General features: G+C 36.2%; 1 protein-coding gene across 3 annotated transcripts in view; it reads left to right on the top strand.

Annotated features, from left to right (window-relative positions):
• TBC1D15 (TBC1 domain family member 15) overlaps positions 1-7,864 on the top strand; it is a 76,420-nt gene extending 68,556 nt beyond the window's left edge. For all 3 annotated transcript variants that reach the window (XM_043565044.1, XM_043565045.1, XM_043565046.1), the window contains 5 exons: positions 438-537; positions 921-1,018; positions 4,805-4,921; positions 5,438-5,524; positions 6,524-7,864. In XM_043565044.1, coding sequence (XP_043420979.1) covers positions 438-537; positions 921-1,018; positions 4,805-4,921; positions 5,438-5,524; positions 6,524-6,745 — 624 coding nt within the window. In that variant the 3' untranslated portion in view covers positions 6,746-7,864. The remainder of the gene's footprint in view (positions 1-437; positions 538-920; positions 1,019-4,804; positions 4,922-5,437; positions 5,525-6,523) is intronic.
• Positions 7,865-22,896: the final 15,032 nt, after the last annotated feature.

Consider the following 22,896-nt stretch of genomic DNA (forward strand, 5'->3'; position numbering starts at 1 on the left):
CATCAAATTTAAGAAATAATTCTTTAAAATGAAGTATATGTTAAAGCTAAAATTAATTTTACTTTATATGGCAATTTGAAGAAATATTTACCAGTGGAAGTGATTTGATAAAAGTTTATTTCGCAAGTGTGTATTTCTTTCACCAAGTTTCTTATTTGATGTAAGAAATAAGTGTATCCATCTGTAGCTCTGCGTTCTTCTTTAAGTCAAATGAATAGAGGAAAACAAGTAATCCTTAGTTTGATTCCAAGGATTTTCTTCCCTCCTTTTTAATGTTGCTTTAGCTTTTTAATTTGTTGTGATTTTTTTTTTAATATAACCAGTGTGGTATAAATCCAGCATTTGTCCTTAGACTCTTGCTTTATCTATCAGTGATTTTGTACTATAAAATATGTATTCAGTATTACTTATGTGGTAACATTTATTTCCCTTTAAAGCATCAAAATTTTGAAGAACAAATGCAAGGCATGAAGACCCAACTAATTCAACTCAGTACCTTACTTCGATTGTTGGATAGTGGATTTTGCAGTTACTTAGGTAAGTTTGGTTAATCAAATTATACACCCAGCAAGTTGTAGGGTAATATACAGAGAGAAAAAGTGTAAAGTACTGTCTGAAAGCCCCATATACTCTGTCACTATTGCCTGAGTTCCTCTGAGAAATCAAAGTGTGGTACCAAACTATCTTTCTATAATTATGCCTTAAAACAGTTTATTCATAAAATGAACTATTACTATTTTATGGTTTTCTTTTAAACAAATTTGAATAATCGTTTCTTTGAATTAGTAAAGGCAATTAAATTTATAGGACTTCTAATAGCTTAAGCTGTGTAGAAATATTTGAGTTTGAAATAGGTCACTGTATTCTGAGATAATTAACATAAGAGTAAGCCATATATATGTTTTTTTTCTTCTGTATAGAATCTCAGGACTCTGGATACCTTTATTTTTGCTTCAGATGGCTTTTAATCAGATTTAAAAGGGAATTTAGTTTTCTAGATATTCTTCGATTATGGGAGGTAAGTTCTTAAATTATTTTACAAATGTAATATTTATTATGGAAAATACTTTATTGTTCTATAGAGTATAAATGAATTATAATAGTCTAACTGAAATTTCTAAAGGAAGTATGTAATAAGTATAGTATAAATATGTTTTTTGTGGTCTCTCCTTAAAATTTTATGATCTTAAATTGAATATCTGGTCTTTGGAGCATTTTTCTATAAATCACAATCCTCATGAAGTTTCTGGGCCACTAGGTTTCCCAGAACAAGTTCTCTAGACCATTTATATTTGTGTTCTTTCCTTGGGAGGCTTGACTTTATGTGAGACTCTGATGCATTCTGGGATAGGTTTTTGTATAGAGTTCAAGGAAGTTTTGACAGGCCAGTCTGTTGAGATAGCACTTTGTAGTGTGAAGTATTGGGAGGGAGCTGACTTGTGTTTGGCTTTTTAAAAGAAATTTAAGTTAGAGAAAAATATTAATAATGTAATAAACATCATAAACATCTCATGAATCTATGACCATTTAATTTCTTTATTTCATTTATTTGAAATTGTTTTTTTTTTTTTTATTATGAAATTTATTGTCAAATTGGTTTCCATACAACACCCAGTGCTCATCCCAACAGGTGCCCTCAATACCTATCACCCACCCACCTGTCCCTCCCACCCCCCATAAACCCTCAGTTTGTTCTTAGTTTTTAGGAGTCTCTTATGTTTTGGCTCCCTCCCTCTCTAACCAGTTTTTTTTTCTTCCCCTCCCCCATGGTCTTGTGTTAAGTTTCTCAGGATCCACATTGGAGTGAAAACATATGGAATCTGTCCTTCTCTGTATGACTTATTTCACTTAGCATAACACTCTCCAGTTCCATCCATGTTGCTACAAAAGGCCATATTTCCTTCTTTCTCATTGCTCAATGTCGCTCCTCATCAGGGAAATGCAAATCAAAACCACACTCCGATAATCACCTCACACCAGTCAGAGTGGCTAAAATGAACAAAACAGGAGACTGTAGATGCTGGAGAGGATGTGGAGAAACGGGAACCCTCTTGCACTGTTGGTGGGAATGCAAACTGGTGCAGCCGCTCTGGAAAACAGTGTGGAGTTTCCTCAAAAAATTAAAAATAGACCTACCCTATGACCCAGCAGTAGCACTGCTAGGAATTTACCCAAGGGATACAGGAGTACTGATGCATAGGGCCACTTGTACCCCAATGTTCATAGCAGCACTCTCAACAATAGCTAAATTATGGAAAGAGCCTAAATGTCCATCAACTGATGAATGGTTAACGACCATTTAATTTCTACCTGATAGATATTTTGCTTGTTTGTGCAACAGCATTGCAGTGACATCATATTTAACACTAAGGCAAGTATCTTAATATTCAAATTTTCATGGATACCTCCGAATATGTCCTTAGAGTAAATTTCAAGACACCTCTGAATCAAAGAGTAGTCAGTTTTTAAGGCTGTTGATAGATTTTGCCAAATTGCCCTCAAGAAGAGGTGAGAGGTCTTTATTTTTTAGAATGTGCACAGCAAAGATAGGAAAGAAAGGTCACATTTAATCACTGACAGTCAGTGTTAATGAACTGACTGTTAATGGATCAGTGTTAATGGATCAGTGTGCTTTTAAAATAGAATATTGGTGTAATGACTAATTGCTACCTTATCTTCATAAAGATTAGGGATTACAGAAACTCTCCTAAGGAAGGAATGGGGGAAATAATTCATTTGGATAATAAATAGACTTCTATATAGTGGAACTCCTGTGCCCTCTGAGGTTTTTACAGCTGGAGACTGGCTCCTGTACTGTCAGCTACCATTAGAGAAGGTGATGTGCTGACAGAGGATCATTGCTTTGTGTAGGATAACTTCCTTTGTTTGAAATTAGAAGTAAAACTCACCTGTTCTTTACCTGGAATCATACTTAATTTAATGAAAATTTATTTTTTGAGGGTTGTCATGAAATTTAATCTTAATGGTTTGATAGTAAGCAAAAAACCACAATCATCACATCCTAATTTTCCAGTAAATACATTGTACTTTTCAAAAATGTATTTATTGTTTGTTTCTTTGTGTGGGTTTTTGGTTTGTTTTGGGGGGGGTTATGTTTTACATTTTATTTGAGGGGCACCTGGGTGGCTCATTTGGTTAAGCGTCCGACTTCGGCTCAGGTCATGATCTTGTGGTTTGTGTGTTTGAGCCCGTGTTGGGTTCTGTGCTGACAGCTTGCTCAGAGCCTGGAGCCTGTTCCAGATTTTGTCTCCCTTTCTCTCTGCTCCTCCCCTGCTCACACTCTGTCTCTGTCTCTCTCAAAAATAATATTAAAAAAAATTTTTTTAAAATTTTATTTGGGAAGTTGTGTGTGAGCAGGGGAGAGGGACAGATGGGGAGACTGAGAGAGAATCTCAAGCAGGCTCCAGACTCAGCCTGGAGCCCAATGTGGGGCTTGATCCCACAACCCTGGGATCATGACCTGAGCCAAAATCAAGAGTTAGACACTCAACCGACTGAGCCACCCAGGCACCCCTCTTTATTTTTAAATTGGAGTATAGTTGACATAAAGTATTATATTAGTTTAGTGTACAACATAGCGATTCAGCATTTACATACATCACAAAATGCTCTCCATGATAAATATAGTTACCATCTGTCACCATACAAATTTATGACAGTACTATTGACTATATATATATATACATATATGCACATATATATGTATATGTGTGTATATATATATATACACACACACACATATATATATATATATATATACACCCTATTGTTGTAACAGAATTTTGTACCTCTTAATCCCCTTCCCCTGTTTTCCCCATCCACCCATCCCCTTTCTCCCTTTGACAACCACCAGTTTGTTTTCTGTATGGAATCATATTTTAAAGTTTATCGATTTGATTAAATAAATGTCTCAACTTCTTTTTTAAAAGATGAATTGAGAATATTATTACTATATAGCTAGAATAATCCTCAATCTGCTTACCAAATAAATTGAACTTTTAATGAAAACTTTGAGGTTAATTGCACTGTAATTAAACTTTCAAAAATTGGATTCACTCTGAAAATTATTCACCTTGAAAAGAAGTAAAACATTTCAGGTATTCTTTATGTGTGTCTTTTAATTTTTCCAGGTAAGATATTATTATGTAGGTTAACAGGAGGAAATTAAGGCCTTAAATTTGAGGTCATTATCTCTGTTTAGTACATGCAGCTATTGACCAAATGTTTTATACATTTGGGTATAAATTTTGGGTAGTTGATTCAGTTTTTGTCACAGTCATGGATATTCTGTGTTATGTAATATAATGTACAGCTGTCTCTGGGTGGTTTTGATTCCATGCACTATTTAGCTGAATTTTACCATCTAGGATATAGCGACCCCCCCCCCCCTTTGAGACAGAAGATGATTTAAAAGTGAGAAACTGAAGGCACAGAGAAATACTGAAAATGCCTCTAACCTTTATACCTTACTTATGATACAGCTTCTTAATTAATAACATTTATCATTTAGGTCAGGCTCGGTGATTTGCTAATTGTAGTTACTTAAAGTGCCACCATTTGGAATTCATCATATTCACAAAGTGTTGAACTTGATGTTAGTTATTATGTAGGTAAAGCTAAGATTTCACTTCCCTACTCCTCACTTCCTAACTAGAAAAACAGTGGCCTACCCCATCTAGGCACCTTCTGCTTTGCATAGAAGTCATTTAGAGTTCAGCGTTGTTTCTGGGAGGAAAATATCTTAGAATTGAAGTAGTTTACTAAATAGTTCTATTTTTTATAGGTAATGTGGACCGAACTGCCATGTAAAAATTTCCATCTTCTTCTCTGTTGTGCTATTCTGGAATCAGAAAAGCAGCAAATAATGGAAAAGCATTATGGCTTTAATGAAATACTTAAGGTAGTTATTCCTTCAATTTAGATTTTAATATTTTGGCTCTTTCTTCTGTTTGGTGCTACTGATACACAAAACATTTCCTTGGAGCTTTATTGAATCCCTTGAGTTAAAACTTAAATTATATCAATAACACTTAGTACTAGGACTGACTCTCTGAGAATGACAGTTTGTTGAATACATATTGGGCAGTTATTTTAACCTGGCTAATTTGGAAGAAAAATAAATTTAACAAATGCTTTTGTATGTAGTTTAGTTTTTTAAAAAAATAATTGTCTTTTGCTTAGAACTTTGAGATGGTAGACTTGGGACAACTGTTGGATTTAATGTTCCATAAGCTTATTAGCTATTCTTTAACTTTAAAACTGAAAGATATATTGAATCTCTTGGATATTTGTAGTATGTGAATATTTTTATTTTACAGATTTTATCTGTAGTGAAATATAACTGGTAATAAATTGTTTATATAGAATATAATAGTGCTTTTAGTTTCAATTATTTTATTTTATGGATTCATTTTAGCATATCAATGAACTGTCCATGAAAATTGATGTGGAAGATGTACTATGCAAGGCAGAAGCAATTTCTCTACAGATGGTAAAATGCAAGGTATACAGTGTTTTAAATAATTGTAAGATTTTTTTGTTTGTATGTTTTTGGTGGTCAAGAACAAATTTTTCTTTATAGATGTAAGATAAAGGCAGTTTTAGCAGGTTGAAGGCAGACACCAAGCATTGGCTAGCATTTTGTTTACCATTATGGAGTTACAGCACTTAATTGAAAACAGTTGATTAATTACGCTAGCTAAGAAACATCGTACAGCAAAATGGCAAAAATAATGAAAACATTTCTGCAACAACTAAAGGGGGCTGTAGAATTGAAGTACTGATGTGTTATCCAGTAGAATTAGTGAATACAGACTAGGACCTCATATTAAATGTGGTATCCCCAAATAAAGACAGATGCTAATCAGAAATAATTAAATGGGTGGTATTTAGTCTATATCCTTACATTTGTATCAGTGAAGCTCTCAGATATTTCTAAAAACAAGGCAAATTTGATATGATCTGACTTTGAACTAAATCATTCTATTCTGATGTGTTTTGGCTTTCGTATTTTTATGAGAGTTCCTGTTTGGTCTTTGTGTCATTTGTTCACGGTTCCAAATACTTATGGTTCACTTCTACCAGCATTTATTTGATAGCTGTTCTGTTCAAAATATGTGAGTGAGACACTTCTTTCTTTAAGGAACCTTGGGTATTAAGGGAGAAAGATAGTGTAAATAAGATTTCAGTTGATATCTAAGATACTATAGTAACAAGGAGAATGAAACAAATTCAAAATATTAGAAAACATTTGTGTTTTGTGGGAGTGGTAGGATGGGGTGGAGAGTGACTAATTGAGAATAGAACATCAGGGAACCACTTAAGAAAAAACTGGTTAGAATTTCATCTGAAGAAGGAAGCTGTGAGAAGATATGTAACAATTACACTGTTAGAATAATTATTCAGATTCTGGAATCAGTGTAGTCTTAAGTCCAAATGTTATTTTGTGATTACTTTTCCTCTACAGTGAATGATGGTTTTGTGTTTGATTTTGCACATTCAGGAATTGCCACAAGCAGTTTGTGAGATCTTGGGGCTTCAGGACAGTGAAGTTGCAACACCAGATTCAGACACCGGTGAAGATGAGAACGTTGCCATGACTAGTTGTCCTGCCTCTACATTTCAGAGTGATGCCTTGCCCGTACTTGGTACCAGTGGAGCCAGAGATGACAACACAACACAGATATCAGTGTCCCCAAATGTTAGCAGATTAACACCTGCATGATCATTCTTCTTGCTTAATTTTTGAAGAGACACTTGGTTGCGACCTTTTTCAAGTACTTGAAAGGAGGAAATTTAAAATCTTGGTGTTGATCATGCTTTAAGGTTTATGGAAAGAAAGTGTACTGATGTTCTTGCATTAAAGCTTTACAAAGATTTAAACTAATTATTTTTGTAGTTACTTCTACCAAATAGCCTTTCCTTTTCAATAACATTCCTTAGTATTTTTATAGCCAAGTACATTTTATTTTCTTGCTGATGAACTGGAATTGGATAAATATTACAAGTGGATGAGTTGGAAATTATGCACTTTGAAAAACATTCACTTTGTTTACTCTAAGTTTAGTGGGTTTTGGAATTGATTAAATTAAATCTTAGGCTTCTCTATAGCATTCTAAGCTGAGAAGTAGATTGTGTTACGCAAGTGATGAAATAAAAGAATTTGTTTTTCTCTATTGTTTACAACAGTACTCAGCTTAAATATTTATGCTGGTTGAATGTGATTTAAATTGGATATTTTCATCAATGCAATTTAATGTGTAGATAAAAAGCTATTTCAACCATAATAAGTGGATTGGCAGTATATTTTTTACATTGAACTTTTCTTCACTTGTATATAAAGACTATATAATAAGTACTTATTTATGAGTATAAGAAAGGATAGGCATATTTTCTTTAACTGAATAAACTTGACTATTGATTTATATAACCTGATTTGACAAAAGTAATACATAGCTTCAGTATGATAACTTTTTCAGAACTATTTTCTTAACCAAACATTTATTTCATGAGACTACATTCAACCCTGTACCTTGTGTAATTTTAAAATTAATTGCTTGTAACCTCACTTTACTAATGTGTTTATTATCTTTCCTAATAATGCATTAACTGATTAATCAGGTCTTTAAATTTTTATAAAATGCTCTTTGCAGAAAGCTTATGTCAAAAATTTCAATATACTATCACGAGTCTCAAAAAATACTTTTTTGTATATGAACGAAGCTGTTGTTTTTACCATGCAGTGTTGCATGATTTTAAGTTATGTGGAATTAACATAACTGATTCCGTTTTAATTGTAATTTGTTAACTCCTGTACATATCATTAAATAAATTTGAAGTTGAAGTAGTGTTTTCAGTTAAATTACACTTAGAAGCAGTCTGCTAGTTCTTCACTGGAAGAATAAAAAAATCCAAGCTGGTCCCCAGGACATTTCCTATTTTTATGTGATTGAAACAATCTTTGGAATAAGTTATGGACATGAGAAAGAAACATGACCCCTTTTATAACTGAAAATGAATTTTCATCAGCATGGACTTGGGCATAGTGCTGTCTTGGAGGATATAGTTGTCTGACTTGGGAAAGCCACTTCCTGCAATTGATGTTAATAATGTAAAATAAAAGTTATGCAGTTCTGAAATGGTCCAGTAGATAGATTTCCACCCCCCCCCCCCCCCAAAAAAAACCCTAGGGAACCAAATGAACTTTTTTCCTACTTGAGTATTAACTGACAATCATGACAGGAGAATCATTAGATTTTAGTTTTTAATATCATATGTGTGTTATCTTTCATCAGTTAATAATGAGTAAGTCTATTTAGACAAAAAAAAAAAAAAAGTAAACTGATTAGAAACTCGGCCTCTTCAGCCTTTCATTTCCTGCTGTTCAGGAAATTGCTTAGAACATCTTGATGTCCTTCTTGTTCTTCCTGGATAGGGGTTTTGAGAGGTTTTTTCCCCCACTATGTAATGCAATATCTACTTTGGAGTTAAAAAAAATCTTAGCACATTTAATAAGTTGAACTTCTGTCAAGTTTTATTATAAAACTACTTGTTAAAACATTTTTACTAAACAGTCTGAATTTCTGTATAGCTCATTTTTAAATAATACAGCATAGTGTTAGATAAAGTCTTAATGAGAGCCATAAAACCCACTTAGGAAATGCTGTATAAACTTGAGCTATTGAGATTGTTAAAATAGTTCAGGTAAATTGGTTAGATTGACTTCTTAAAGATTTATTTCAGTTTTCATAAGATGTTCCTTTTGTACCCTAATAATATGTAAAATATTAATACATATTATCTGGTATTTAAAGTTGTTAAAATTTAAGTAATTTCTGATTTAACTATAAAAAGTATTTTCAATTCTGATATGAGAGTCTGTGGGAGGCCTTTTTGAATTTAAGAACATCCCTATTTTGATTGTCTCATGTGTCTAGGATTCTTAGTCTCTTCGTATGCTAGGAACTTTTTAGTCTTGGTGTTGACTAAAAAGCTTAGATAAGGAAAAGCTGAACCTGACATTTCCAAGGGTTTTTATGGATGCCAATGAAAACTTACGGGAAATTCATATAAATCCATTATTAAAGATAATTTGTATAAAGTAACCGAGAATGTTTATTGAAGAACCTAGAACTTTACCTGACTTTTGTGTTACTGTAACCAGGCAACATCCTTCTAGCTTGGATTTCTTTACTTGGGGCTTTCAGATGTATGAATCTTTTACTGTATTTGAAGTCTTGTGTGCATATTTTTGGGGACAAGTCACATAGTTTCGCAAAGTGTCTCTCATTTTCTCCAGGCATCCAGGTGGTTCCTGAGCCTCCCTGAAGTTAGAGAACTGCCATTATATATTTCATAGGTTAAAATTTTGACTTACGATCTAGTAGACAAGTCTGTGAGTTTTAAAATAGTTTCTTGGTGCCCTAGTTTGGGCCACCATTTTTAGTAAAAAGTGTGACAGTCATCATGGCCTATTCTATGTCGTTTTCCCCCTCCGTTTTACATTTTGAAGATAAATTTCCAGTGTAACTTTTAAAAACGTTTTTATTTTAATTTGTTTTGAGAGAGAGTGAGAAGTGGAGGGGCAGAGAGAAAGGGAGACAGAATCCCAAGCAGGCTCCATGCTCTCAGCACACAGCCCGATGTGGGCTTGAACTCAGAAACCGTGAGATCATGACTTGAGCTGAAATCAAGAGTTAGATGCTTAACCAACCAAGCCACTCAGGCACTCCCAGTGTTACTTTATTCCTAAACATGAAACAGGATTAAATTTGAAGTGAATGTGAGAGGTTTCCATCAGTATCTAGTGTCATTACCTGATACTAAACATCTGTACTTTTAATGTGAATACATTGTCATTTGAACGTTGCAATGTATGTGGCCTGCTCTCCTCTTGGGTTATATGAGGATTTTAAGTTGTAGATTTTTGAGTATTGTTCTGATTACAAATCTTTTTCTCACTGTTTTGTAAATAGATTCCTATTTTTTAGGTTATCCATCTTGATATAGGGAAAAACATTGTGTTGCCCTTTGATGCAAAGGTGGGGTGGGGTGGGGTAAGGCAATTTGGACTGGACATACTTCTGTAACTCTTTTTAGATATCCAAAGCACTTTTAGCCTGTGGGAAATTATACTGTTTACAAATTCACTGTAAAGAAAACCTGATTATAACCAGAGTCTCTTTTTCTAATAACTGTCAGGAATCAGAAATACCATATTTGCCTAAAGTTATAATTGGAATGTTAGAATAACAGGGAGTCAGCTATTTAATATGCTTCTCCTCAAATATCTATATGGTATATTGCTTCTCATATATCTATGTGCAAAAGAAGATAGGGTGAAAAGAACATTCCAATAGGCTTAGCTGTGATCAATGAGCAGTCCCATTTCTGATTCAGCTTTTTTAATTAAGAAGACTTATTAACCCTCAGAGATGGGCTTTTGCTGGGACTGTCAATAAATAGATGTTTCCAACACCACACTAGTCTGGGGGCACCAAACCCAATGGGTTAGCAGACTGCTTTAAAAACACAAATAGGGCTGTTTCTAGATTGGTTTAGATACTGTATGTCCTGGTTGTACGAGGGACTAGAATCTCTTCATGGGTGTCACAGGCTCACTTTGTAAGCCAAATTGCTCTCCGGTGGAGAAGCATCAAGGTACTTCTGAGTGCTCAGCAATTACACTGCATGCTGCTGTCACTGTTGGGCTCAACTATGCAGGATACACCCAAAGGAAGTTTAGGGCACTTGCTTTTTGTTAGCTGAGTCAAGTGTTAAGTGAGCCAAATGGAGTATTTGCTGACTAGGAAGTCATTAGCAGTTAACAGCATCTAACCCAAATAGGCAATGTGAAGACCAAATTGTTAAGTTTTCTGAGTGAAATTGTTTAAGTACTTTTACTTTTTGTACTCTTAATAGACATGCTATTATAAACACATAGGTGTTCCTATATCCTCTTCCTCCCAAAAAGACAAAATTCAAGATACATTCCTTTGCACATATTAGGTTGTAAAGAAGTTAAGTCTAAAAACTGAATTTTGTTAAATTGCCCAATTTAAATTCAACTTCTGAGTAACTTTGGGACAAATACTTTGTTTTGGTTTACAGAGCTTTTAAGGAGTCTAGAAAAGGCTAATGGACTTCCCAAAGAAGGGGAAGCCCAGTCTTATAGTTCTCACTAGCTTCTTTCACATCCTGTTACTTGGTTTTCCAAAGTAGCCTTTATGCTTTCTGTTTAGTATGTATGACTCATGCCAAAGTTTTACTGATTGGTGAGGATAGAGGGGAACAGAATCTCTTTCCTTGACATTTCATACCTAAGAAGGGTGACAAGCCCTAGTTTCATAAACTGAAACTTACAGAATGGGTGGGTTAGCCTTGGCCTAGGCACATCTTTTTTTTTTTTTCTTTTTTTTTTTAAATGTTTATTTATTTTTGACAGAGAGAGAGAGACAGAGCATGAGTGGGGGAGGGGCAGAGAGAGAGGGAGACACAGAATCCGAAGCAGGCTCCATGCTCTGAACTGTCAGCACAGAGCCCGACGCGGGGCTTGAACTCACGGACTGCGAGATCATGACCTGAGCCGAAGGTGGACGCTCAACCGACTGAGCCACCCAGGCACTCCGGCACATCTTTTCTTAATTATGAGCTGATGGCCAGCAGATTGAATTCGGGTGGCAGGATCTTGGGGCCATTACAGCCTCAACAGGATCCTTTTCCTAATCTATTCCCTTGGTCCTAACTTACAGTGGACTCATTCCAGACATGAGAGAGAACTCATTCCTTCTCCCCCTCCTCCTCCTCCTCCTCCTCCTCCTCCTCCTCCTCCTCCTCCTCCTCCTTCTTTCTTCTTCTTCTTCTTCTTCTTCTTCTTCTTCTTCTTCTTCTTCTTCTTTTGAGAGAGAGCATGAGCAGGGGAGGGGCAGAGAGAGAGGGAGAGAGAATTCCAAGCAGGACACGTGCTATCAGCATAAAGCCTGATGCAGGGTTTGAACCCATGTGTGTGTACACACACACACAGTACATTTTCTTTACCCATATACATATATACACACCACATCTTTACCCATTCATCAGTGGATGGACACTTGGGCTGTTTCCATAGCTTGGCTATTGTAAATAATGGTGCAATAAATGTAGGGGTGCATGTGTCCCTTCGAATTAGTGTTTTGTATTTTTGGAGTAAATACCAAGTAATACGATTACCATATTGTAGGGGGAAAAGGAGATTCGTTGCCACAGAAATTACTGCTTCTTTTGGCCACTCTCTAAATTTGATTTTGCAATGCTTTTCACATAACCAGGTTGCTGACATTTCCATATCCCCTTTCAATTCTGTATTTCAGAAATAGACATAAAAAGGTAAGTTTAGAAGAGTTTAGGGAGTTTATTCTATGAAGACTCAATAATTGTAAGCATTTCTTTTTTATTTTTGAGAGACAGAGCGTGAGTGGGGGAGGGTCAGAGAGATTGGAGACAGGATCCCAAGCAGGCTCTGTGCCATAAGCACAGAGCCCTATGCGGGGCTGGAACTCATGAACTGTGAGATCATGACTTGAGCCGAAACCAACAGTTGGATGCTTAACTGGCTGAACACCCAGGCGCCACAATTGTAAGCATTTCTTAACCATTTTGAGTTGGTTTTTGTGTATTGTGTAAGATCATGGTCCAGTTTCATTCTTTTGCATGTGGCTGAGCATATCATGGGATAGTTTCACAGTAGAGTGAATCCATGAAAGGCATGGCCTTGGTCTAGGGGGATCCCTCTTATTTTAATCTCTTTTCTAAGATTCCCAAGTTTGTCTGAAGGGCTCTCACCTTGTCTGACAGCATCACTATGGATTTTAAATATATTACATGCTATTCTTTGTTAAACTTTGTCTTTAAAAAAATTTTTTTAAGTGTTTTATTTATTTTTGAGAGAGAGAGGGCGAACAGGAAAGGAACAGAGAGAAAGACACAGAATCCAAAGGAGGCTCCAGGCGAGGAGCTCAAACTCACAAACTGTGAGATCATGACCTGAGCCAAAGTTGGACGCTTAACTGACTGAGCCACCCAGGCACCCCTAAACTTGCTTTTAAAATCCTTAGGGAGTGTTGCATACCTTATTTTTCTTGTTATTTATCACTGATTTCAAAGTGTCTTGGTCATAATTTAGAGTTACGTACCCATGTAAACACAAAGAATATGAATTAATGGGGTACTTCTGGACAAATAGTGCAACTTGCTTGAGGCATTTGTTTCCTCAAGTAGTTCAAGGTGGCTTGGGGTAGGATGTGGATGCTTTCATCATCTTAAGCTTTGTGAGGTTCATGATGTGGACATAGGGTTTATCCCATAAGTTCTGGGAGTCAGATGTCAGGGGAAAAATTCAGTCAAACTGATGGAATTGTTCATAGTAGAAAATGTCCACTGAACTTAAGAATATGGAACAGAAAAGTGAAACTGTAGCCAGACAGTCATGGATTTGAGATCTGGTTCAGTTGCCTTGTTTTGTGACCATAACTGTTCTCTCTGAGCCTTCTGTTTCTCATCTGGAGGTGAAAAATAATACCCCAGTTGTGAGGAGTAAATGGAAAACATACAAAACGTTTAATGTGGTGCCTGGCAGGATTAAGCATTGATAAATGCTATCATTGTTATCTGATGGCAACCAAATATCACACAGGCCATCTTTTTTTATCTTAAAGCTCTGTGGTTTGTTTTTTTCCCCCTCAAAACATAGTATCCTACAGGAACAGCCTTGGGACACCATGTGGTTTGTTTCCTGTTGACTGAGGTCATGTTGAGTTTAAGTCTTGAACCATGTATTCTGGTTTCATCTGAAACACTGACTACTGACTCCAAAGTAAAGCACTATCTCCCTTGTGCTTCAGTTTTATCCTCTTCAAATTTTGCTTAAATGTGCTGGTCTTTTATCAGTCTCCTTTTATGAAAGTTGTTATAAAAACATGATAGGGAACACCAGCATATTTCTCATACTTTGCTTATTAATGAGGTCTGATCATTCTCAAGCCAACCCCTCTTGGTCAATATAGCAAATACAGTAATCATAAAAATTAAAAACAATCATAAGACCTATCTGTCTGCAGTAAGCCTTTTTAGTAGTATGGAAATTATGGTGTTTATTTGACAGTGAACATTTTATCAGGGAACAAATAGATGCCTAAGGTGGTGGGTTGCTGTTTTAGGTTATTTTTCAACCATAGGTAGGTTCAGTCAGACAGCAAATCGTCCTTTGTGATTTAATTTTAGATTATATTGTTTAGCTATCTGGTCAGTTGAGACAAACTTCTTGCAGAGTTTAGAGCTTTATCTTTGTTTATATTTCCCCCCCTCAAAGTAATATTTTCTGTAGTATTTAGGGGTACCCGAAAGGAATAAATATGTGTCCATTGTGTTATAAATACCTTCACCTGTTCTAATATGGGTTGAGGCGGTGGAGGCCACTTGTGTGGTGTTGGGTGGAAATGTGAGCATAGTCATATTGACTATCATGATTAAAATCAATTTTGATGAAGACTCAAAAGTTAAACTGACATTTTTCTAAGGTTTTAGTTGAATCTATGATTTTTTTTTCATCCCGCTGCCTTATTTGTTTGGATCCTTTTGTAGATATTTAAAGTACCAGATAAACAGCTACTTCATTAACTATGTACATGATGTTGGTTTGTGAATACCTTGAAAATGGTGTTATGGAGGGGCCTGCTTGAGCTTCCCAAAACGTAGTCATGGCAGGCTTATTTCATTTCCTTTTATTGATAAATTACTACTGCAACAAGGAAATACTTCATACATGGTATACATTTATTTTGGCATGGTATTCATATGGTGAAGTTGGAGGAACTAGGAGTGGGGTCATGATGGTGAACAATTCCTGCCATGGAGCCTGAAGTTCACCCTGTAAGATGTAGGAGTCAGATGTCAATGGGAAGAAAAGCCAAGCAAACTAATTAGGTTGGTTTTGTGTTATCAAGTTCAGCCTTTTCTTTTGCTTCATTCAACATGAGTTTAAGCACAGAAGGCATGTATCAAATTTGCTTGTGACATAAACTTGAATGGCTGAAATAGTGGCTTAAAACCCAAACAATAAATTATTTAAGGACAAGATCAGACTTTTGTTGATTCCCAATTTCAAAATAATCATTATTGATTCTCTTTAAATTATTTCCATACTCTCACATTTCATATCTATTCTTTAATACCTTCATACCTGCTTTCTCCATTTGCCTTGGGAGTAGCCAGGAGAATTCTTTCTTACTTTTAGTTTATTTCTTTTTATCATTTCCCCCAACACATATCTCTGCATCTCTGAAGCTTAGCTTTCTCTTGATGTCAAGAGTGATTGGAGTGAGTGGTAAGGGAAAAATAGGAAGTCCTCAGGGTCTCTCATCTTTTGCCTATAAAATGGAAGTATGTGTGTGTGGTGGGGAAAGTTGATAGAGTGGGAAGATTGGTCTGTTCCAATTGTGAACCATGTATATTCCTTGGTTTCCTTAGTCTATTTATATCACCTTTTTCTATATCTTTGTCCTGATTGTCAAAAGCCTCCCAGGCTGGAGGTCCTTCCATTTTCCAGCTGATTAAAGGATGGCCTATATTATTTCTTTCTTGTTTTCACAAATGCCTCAATAGGTATCACAAATACCTTTGTTCAGGACTCACTGATGTCCTTAAAATAAAACTTTCCTAATTTTGTAGACCCTGTCTTATTTCTTAACTTTTTACTCACATGGCCATTAATGATTACATGGCCCACTTCATTTGTAATATTTTGTATTTGGACATCTTCTCCAAAGATTATAAACCAGTGCCAAATTTCTATCACTCTGGTTTCAGAATCAATGAGGGATAGGGATATATCTAACACTTTGAGCATCTAATATCTATCAGTCACTGTGATAAACACTATAAACACATCCCATTTAATTGACATAACAGCTCTATAAAGTGTAGATATTAATCACCCTGTATGACAGAAATGGAGGTTGAGAAACATGAAGTAACAGGTCCTCAAATATGTCTAGGTAAGTGGCCCAGCAAAGATTTAAACTCAGGGTTATCCAAAACTAGTGTTGTATTTTTTTCTAGTTTTATTTTTTATTTTTTAAAATTTACATCCAAATTAGTTAGCATTGTATTTTGATGCAGTATAATTTATTTCTAAAATTTTTAATTTTTGTAATTAATGTCACATATGCACATGGTTTCCATACGTTTTGCTGTTATGAGAAACTGTCTTTTTCCTTCTCCCAACTCTCTAATTTCTCTTCCCTGTTGGCAAGATTTTCAGCTTTCAGCTAATTCTTTTGGAATTTACTTCCATATCTCTTGATGCTATAATACGCTTGTGTTGCTACTACTTTAATTTTCAGTTTTAGGCATTGTCCACTGATTCTCCATCTTGGAAGATGTGGATTTACCCCTCTTTCCCCTCCCCTCAGTCCTCCCTATGCATATGCAAAACTCTGTATCTTTCCACCTGCCAATATAGTTGATACCACAATATGGATTAGATCAAAGCAATTAGCTGAGGCAATTTAGCCCCAACATTCATTTTCCTTTGAGAGCTAATTCCTTAAAAAAAAAAAAAAAAAGATTAATTCTAGTATAGTTAACATACAGTGAGGAGCTAATTCTTATCGAGGCTTTTCACCTTCTGATCTTATACATAATTCTCACTAATCCAACCCCACACTCTCTACCAAATATTTAAATTGGGGCTTGTCAACTGTGGGCTTCACTGTAGGGTGATCTGACTGCTCCATTTTGTTCAGATGCTCTAGGCTTTGCCTAGCTGGAGGATAAATGCCTGGCTGTCAGCCTTCTGAGGTTTGTGAGTCTCAGTATCCAGTTCATTTAATCACTCTCCTTTCAGGATGATACCCCTATTCTCAACTTTGGTGCCCGTCAGTCCAGAGGCCCTCTATTTTACCCTCTCCAGAGAATAAGCTCCATTCATCTACTGGGGGCAAGAAGGGAGGTGTCTTGGCTATGTAGAATAGGGGCAGAAAATATAGGTCTTTATAGTGTCTTTAAAATAAATAAAAAAAAATAGAGTGTCTTTAAGAAAAGATTTAAAATTAAAATAGAATTCTTATGCTGTAAAACTCACTTTCTAAAACCACTTCAGTGTTTTTTCAGTATATTCACAAAGTTTTGCAACTATCACCCATATCTAATTTTAGAATATTTTATTATCCTGAAGAGAAATGCTCCACCTGTTAGTAGTGATTCCTACCTACCCCACCCCTCTTTCCAGTCCTTAGCAACCACTAATCTACTTCCTGTGCCTCTCCTTTTCCTCTCTTTTGCCCTCTTCTAGACATTTCATGTAGATGGAATCATAAAATATGTGGTCTTTTGCGACTGGCTTTTTTCACTGAGCATGTTTTCAAAGTTTATTCATGCCATAACACATATCAGTACTTCATTCCTTTACATTGCCATTTATGTATATACCATGTTTTGTCTTTTCATATGTTGATACTTGAGTTGTTCCCACTTTTGGCTATTTGGGGTAATGTTGCTGTGAACATCCATGTACAGGTTTTTGTGGGGACGTATGTTTTCATATTTCTTAGAGGTGTACCTAAGAGTGGGATTGCTGAGTCATAGGGTAACTTTAGATTTAACTTTTGGAGGAGCTATCAAACATTTTTCTGAAGCGACTACACTACTGACATATACCTAGAAGTAAAATCACTGGGTCATATGATAGCTCTATGTTTAACATTTTGAGAAACTACCAAACTTTTCCAAAGTGGCTGTACCATATTTCCATCCCACCAGCAATGTATGAGGACTTCAAGTTTCCCACTTCCTTCCAACACTTATGTGACTTTTTAATTTCAACCATACTAGTGGTTTGCGAAATTGTGTCTAATTGTGTTTTTTGATTTGCATTTCTCTAATGACTAATGATGTTGGACATTTTTTTTTCATGTGCTTATTGGCCATATACTCTTTGGGGAAATGTCTATTCAAATCCTTTGCCCATTTAAAAACTGCTTTATTTGTCTTTTCATTGTTGAGTTATAAGAGTTTCTTATATATTTGGGACACTGTCTCCTATGAGATACTTGATTTACAAATATTTTCTCCTAAACTGTGGGTTATCTTTTAATTTTTTCTGTCTTTTATTTTTCTGGATTGTGTTCTTTGAAGAACAAAAGTTTTTCATTTTGGCGAAATCTTATTTATCTATTTTTCTTCTGAGTATGTTTTTGGTATCATATCTGAGAAACAATCACCTCACCCAAGGTTATGAAGATATAGTTTTTTAACATTTGTTAAAAAGATTATCCTTTCCCCATTGAATTGTCTTGGCACTTTGGTTGAAAATCAATTGACCATAAATGTAAAGGGTTTATTTCTGGACTCTAAATTCGTTTCCATTTATCTGTAAGTCTATCCTTTTGCAGTGCCACACTGATTTTGTTGCCCCGGCACCAGGTTCTTGAGTCTCAATGTCACAGAAATGAACACTGAACTTGAGAGAAAGAAAGCAGGCAGAGTTTATTAGATATATCTTGTATATGAGGGAGTCTACAAAAAAAAGGAATATCACTCCCCGAAGGGGTAACATGTAAGGCTTATAAAGGCACTTTTCCAAAGAGTGAAAGGCTGGGAGTGGGGAAGTGTCCTTCAGTCCCATGGTCATTATCTTGTGGTCATTACTGTTTAGTAGACACAAGACAATCACAGGATACTTTTCCTCGTGGTCAACATTCTTTAGGGCTCCTGGAAAATAGAAATACTTGTGCAAGCAGGCTTTAAATTGTTACTTCTAATTTTGCTCCGACAACCATTACTCCCATTAATGGCTGTTATCTCTCATTTGTTCTCTCTCCCAGAAAGAGGTATTTGTTTCTAAGCGTATGGAAACTTAACTTTTACCTCAGACCAGTGGCTTTAAGGGAGTTAAGTCCCTCTTGCTTTCCCTATATAGTCTCAATTCGATTACTGTAACTTTGTTAAATTTTGAAATTAAACAATTTGGACCACTCTCTTCCAGTCTCCTCCATTTGCTTCCTCTTCTAGAGGTGTTTGAGCCTTTACGGGAACCTACAATATAAATTGAGTTGCTTCTCAGTCTTTGATAGCTTAAAGTTTAGCTTTCTCGGGTCTGCAAAATCTTTGATCACTCTTTCATCTCCTCTCAGCTTCTCATTTTCTGTTGCTGTTGTTTCTTGAATTTATGCTATTCTTTTGTGCCTTAAAAAGGAATGGAAATCTTATACTATTGTTTTAACTGGATTCCTGGAAGGAGCAGAAGTAGTTAAATCTATGTTCTTAATTAGGAAGTGTCTTTTGATATCTTATATAGATGATCTAGACCTGTGGCCTGCACTTCAGCACCCACACTCCTTTTAACTCCCGTAAACTGGGTTTTATGTTCTCTCTTTTGCTAAAACTGCACTCTTTAAAGTCACCAACAACAGTTTCATAGCCAAATTTAGTGGTCTTCCTCTGGTCCTCATTTCCTTCCTCTTCTCTTTAGTATTTACGAATTTATTTATTTTTTTAAGTTTATTTATTTATTGAGAGAGAGAGAAAGCACAAGATGGGGGAGGGTCAGAGAGAGAAGGAGAGAGACAATCCCAAGCAGGATTCACACTGTCAGTGCAGAGCCTGACACGGGGCTTGAACCCACAAACCATGAGATCATGACCTGAGCCGAAGTCGGGTGCTTAACCAACTGAGCCATCCAGGCACCCCTCTTCCTTAGTATTTAAAACTATTGACCATAAGTCTTTCTTATCTCTTTCCTAAGCTTTCATGTTTCACCTTATTAATCATTTTCTTACCTGATGGCTTCCCTTTTTCACTCTACCTTTAATTGTGAGCATCTTCCATGGTTTAGTTCCTGGGTTCTCTTGGGTTTTATTTAGTTATTATGAAAACATTTAAAAAAATTGTAAAACACAGGGGTTCCTGGGTGGCTCAGTTGGTTGAATGTCTGACTCTTGATTTCAGCTCATGTCATGATCCCAGGGTCATGGGATGGAGCCCTGCCTGCATCAGGCTCAGTGCTGAATGTGGAGACTGCTTGGGATTGTCTCTTCTTTGGTATCTTTCCCCCACTCTTGCTCTCTCTCTCTTAAAAATTTTTTTTCTCTTAAATTGCTATTATTTATGTGTGGTCTAGATTAATGTATGCCACTGTCATTAACCCAGTCCCTCAAGTCAGAAACTTAGAAGTTATTCTGGCACCTTTTTACCCTGCTCTCACATCCAAGTACAGATGTTCGATGGATTTTATCCCTTAACATCTCTGGTTTTGCCATTGCATCCTTAATGCTATTGCCTTAATCCAGGTCACCATCTACTGGTTAGACTATTTCAAGCTCTAAGTGGTGTGGGGTGGACGCCTTCAGTCTCGAAGTCTCCTCCAAGTTGCTTCTTGTCTAAGATACCAGTGTGGTTATGCTATTAACTTGCATAACGCCCTTCTAATTGTTCTCTTTCACCTGCAGCAAAAGGTGATGATAAAGCATAAAGCCCACCGAATGCCATTCAAGTTTTAGCAGAATTTGACCCCGCTTTACTCCTTAGCCTTCTCTCTCCCAGGGCACCCTTGCCTCAAATCCATACTCCAGCATTGTTGAACAACAATTCTCTGTATATTTTCTTAAATTCTTTCTACCTAGAATAACCTGCTTTCTTTTTTAAAATTTTTTTTATTTCAATCCAAGCTAGTTAACATATAGTGTAGTAATGGGTGCAGTAGAATTTAGTGATTCATCACTTACATATAATGCCCAGTGCTCATCCCAGCAAGTGCCTCCATAATGCCCATCACCCATTTAGCCCTTCCCCCTACCCAACACCCCTCCAGCAACTCTCAGTCTGTTCTCTGTATTTAAGAGTCTCTTATAGTTTGCCTCCCTCTCTGTTTTTTTTCTTGTTTTTCCTTCTTTCCCCTATGTTCATCTGTTGTGTTTCTTAAATTCCACATGAGTGAAATCATATGATATTTATCTTTCTCTGGCTGACTTATTTCGTTTAGTGTAATACACTCTAGTTCCATCCACATTATTGCAAATGGCAAGGTTTCATTCTTTTTGATCACCAAGTAATATTCCATTGTATATACATACCACATTTTCTTTATCCATTCATCAGTAGGTGGATATTTGGTCTCTTTCCATAATTTGGCTATTGTCAATAGTGCTGCTATAAATATTGGGGTGCATGTGCCCCTTCAAATCAGCATTTTTGTATCTTTTGGGTAAACACCTAGTGGTGCAATTCCTGGGCCATAGAGTAGTTCTATTTTTAATTTTTTGAGGAACCTCCCTACTGTTTTCTAGAGCGGTTGCACCAGTTTGCATTCCCACCAGCAGTGCAAAAGAGATCCTCTTTCTCCGCACCCTCACCAACATCTGTTGTTGCCTGAGCTAAGTTTAGCCATTCTGACTGGTGTGAGGTGGTATCTCATTGTGAATAGCTTGCTTTCTATCTCCTATTCCATTCTGATTAACAAACACAAACACTTTTTTTTTTTTACAAACACTTTTTTGAAGCTTTTAAAATTTTATTTTTAAATTAGCGTGGAGTAAAATCAACTTGTGCAGTTTGAATTTTGACATGGAGAGATTAGTGTAGCCAACACCGTAATGAGGATATAAAATATTCCCCCTCAAACTCCCTCTTGCTATCCCTTTGGAGTCACACCCTCCCCCACCCATAAACTCTGGCAACCACTGATCAGTTCTCCCCCACTACAGTTTTATCTTTTTATGAACGTCATATAAATATACACGGTCTTTCAAGCCTGACTTCTTCCACTTGGCATAATGCCTTTCAGATTCATTCAGTTTGTGTATATTAATAGTTACGTTCCTTTTTTATTGCTAACAAGTATTCCATTTTATGAATGTCCCACAGTTTATGTATCCATTCACCCACCAAAGGACATTTGGGCTGTTTTCAGAACCTCTGTAAAGGTTTTTGTTTGAATACAAGCTTTAATTTCTCTAGCGTAGACACCCAGAACATACTCACTTTTAAATATTCAGCCCAACTTGTGCCCCAATGTTTATAGCAGCACTCTCAACAATAGCCAAATTGTGGAAAAAGCCTAAATGTCCATCAGCTGATGAATGGATAAAGAAATTGTGGTTTATATACACGATGGAGTACTACATGGCAATGAGAAAGAATGAAATATGGCCCTTTGTAGCAATGTGGATGGAACTGGAGAGTGTTATGCTAAGTGAAATAAGCCATTCAGAGAAAGAGAGATACCATATGTTTTCACTCTTATGTGGATCCTGAGAAATTTAACAGAAACCCATGGGGGAGGGGAAGGAAAAAGAAAAAAAAGAGGTTAGAATGGGAGAGAGCCAAAGCATAAGAGACTCTTAAAAGAGAACAAACTGAGGGTTGATGGGGGGTGGGAGGGAGGGTAGGGTAGGTGATGGGCATTGAAGAGGGCATCTTTTGGGTGTTGTATGGAAACCAATTTGACAATAAATTTCATATATTAAAAATAAATAAATAAATAAATAAATAAATAAATATTCAGCCCAGGCAATGCCTCCTAGGCGCCTCTCCCGACTCTCCTAACGTAGCATTGAGCACCCTGTCTCTTGTGCTCCTAATGTCTTCTGTTAAAGTCAATATATTTGTTTCACTTATTTATTTTCATGTGTGCTTCTTGCAGCTCATGTGTGATTTGCTTGAGGGTAGGCACTGTATCTCATTCATCTTTGCATTGCCAGAACTCAGTTTCAATGCCTAACAGAAAGTGTCTGCGTAACGAAGTTTTGTTGAATTACACATCATCCCAAACCCTGTTCTAGCTGAAATTATGTATGTGTGGTCTCTTGAGCCTACTTAGGTTTCCTCGTGTGGAATACCTAAGAG

The sequence above is a fragment of the Prionailurus bengalensis genome, chromosome B4 (assembly GCF_016509475.1).
Source record: "Prionailurus bengalensis isolate Pbe53 chromosome B4, Fcat_Pben_1.1_paternal_pri, whole genome shotgun sequence".
NCBI lineage: Eukaryota > Metazoa > Chordata > Mammalia > Carnivora > Felidae > Prionailurus > Prionailurus bengalensis.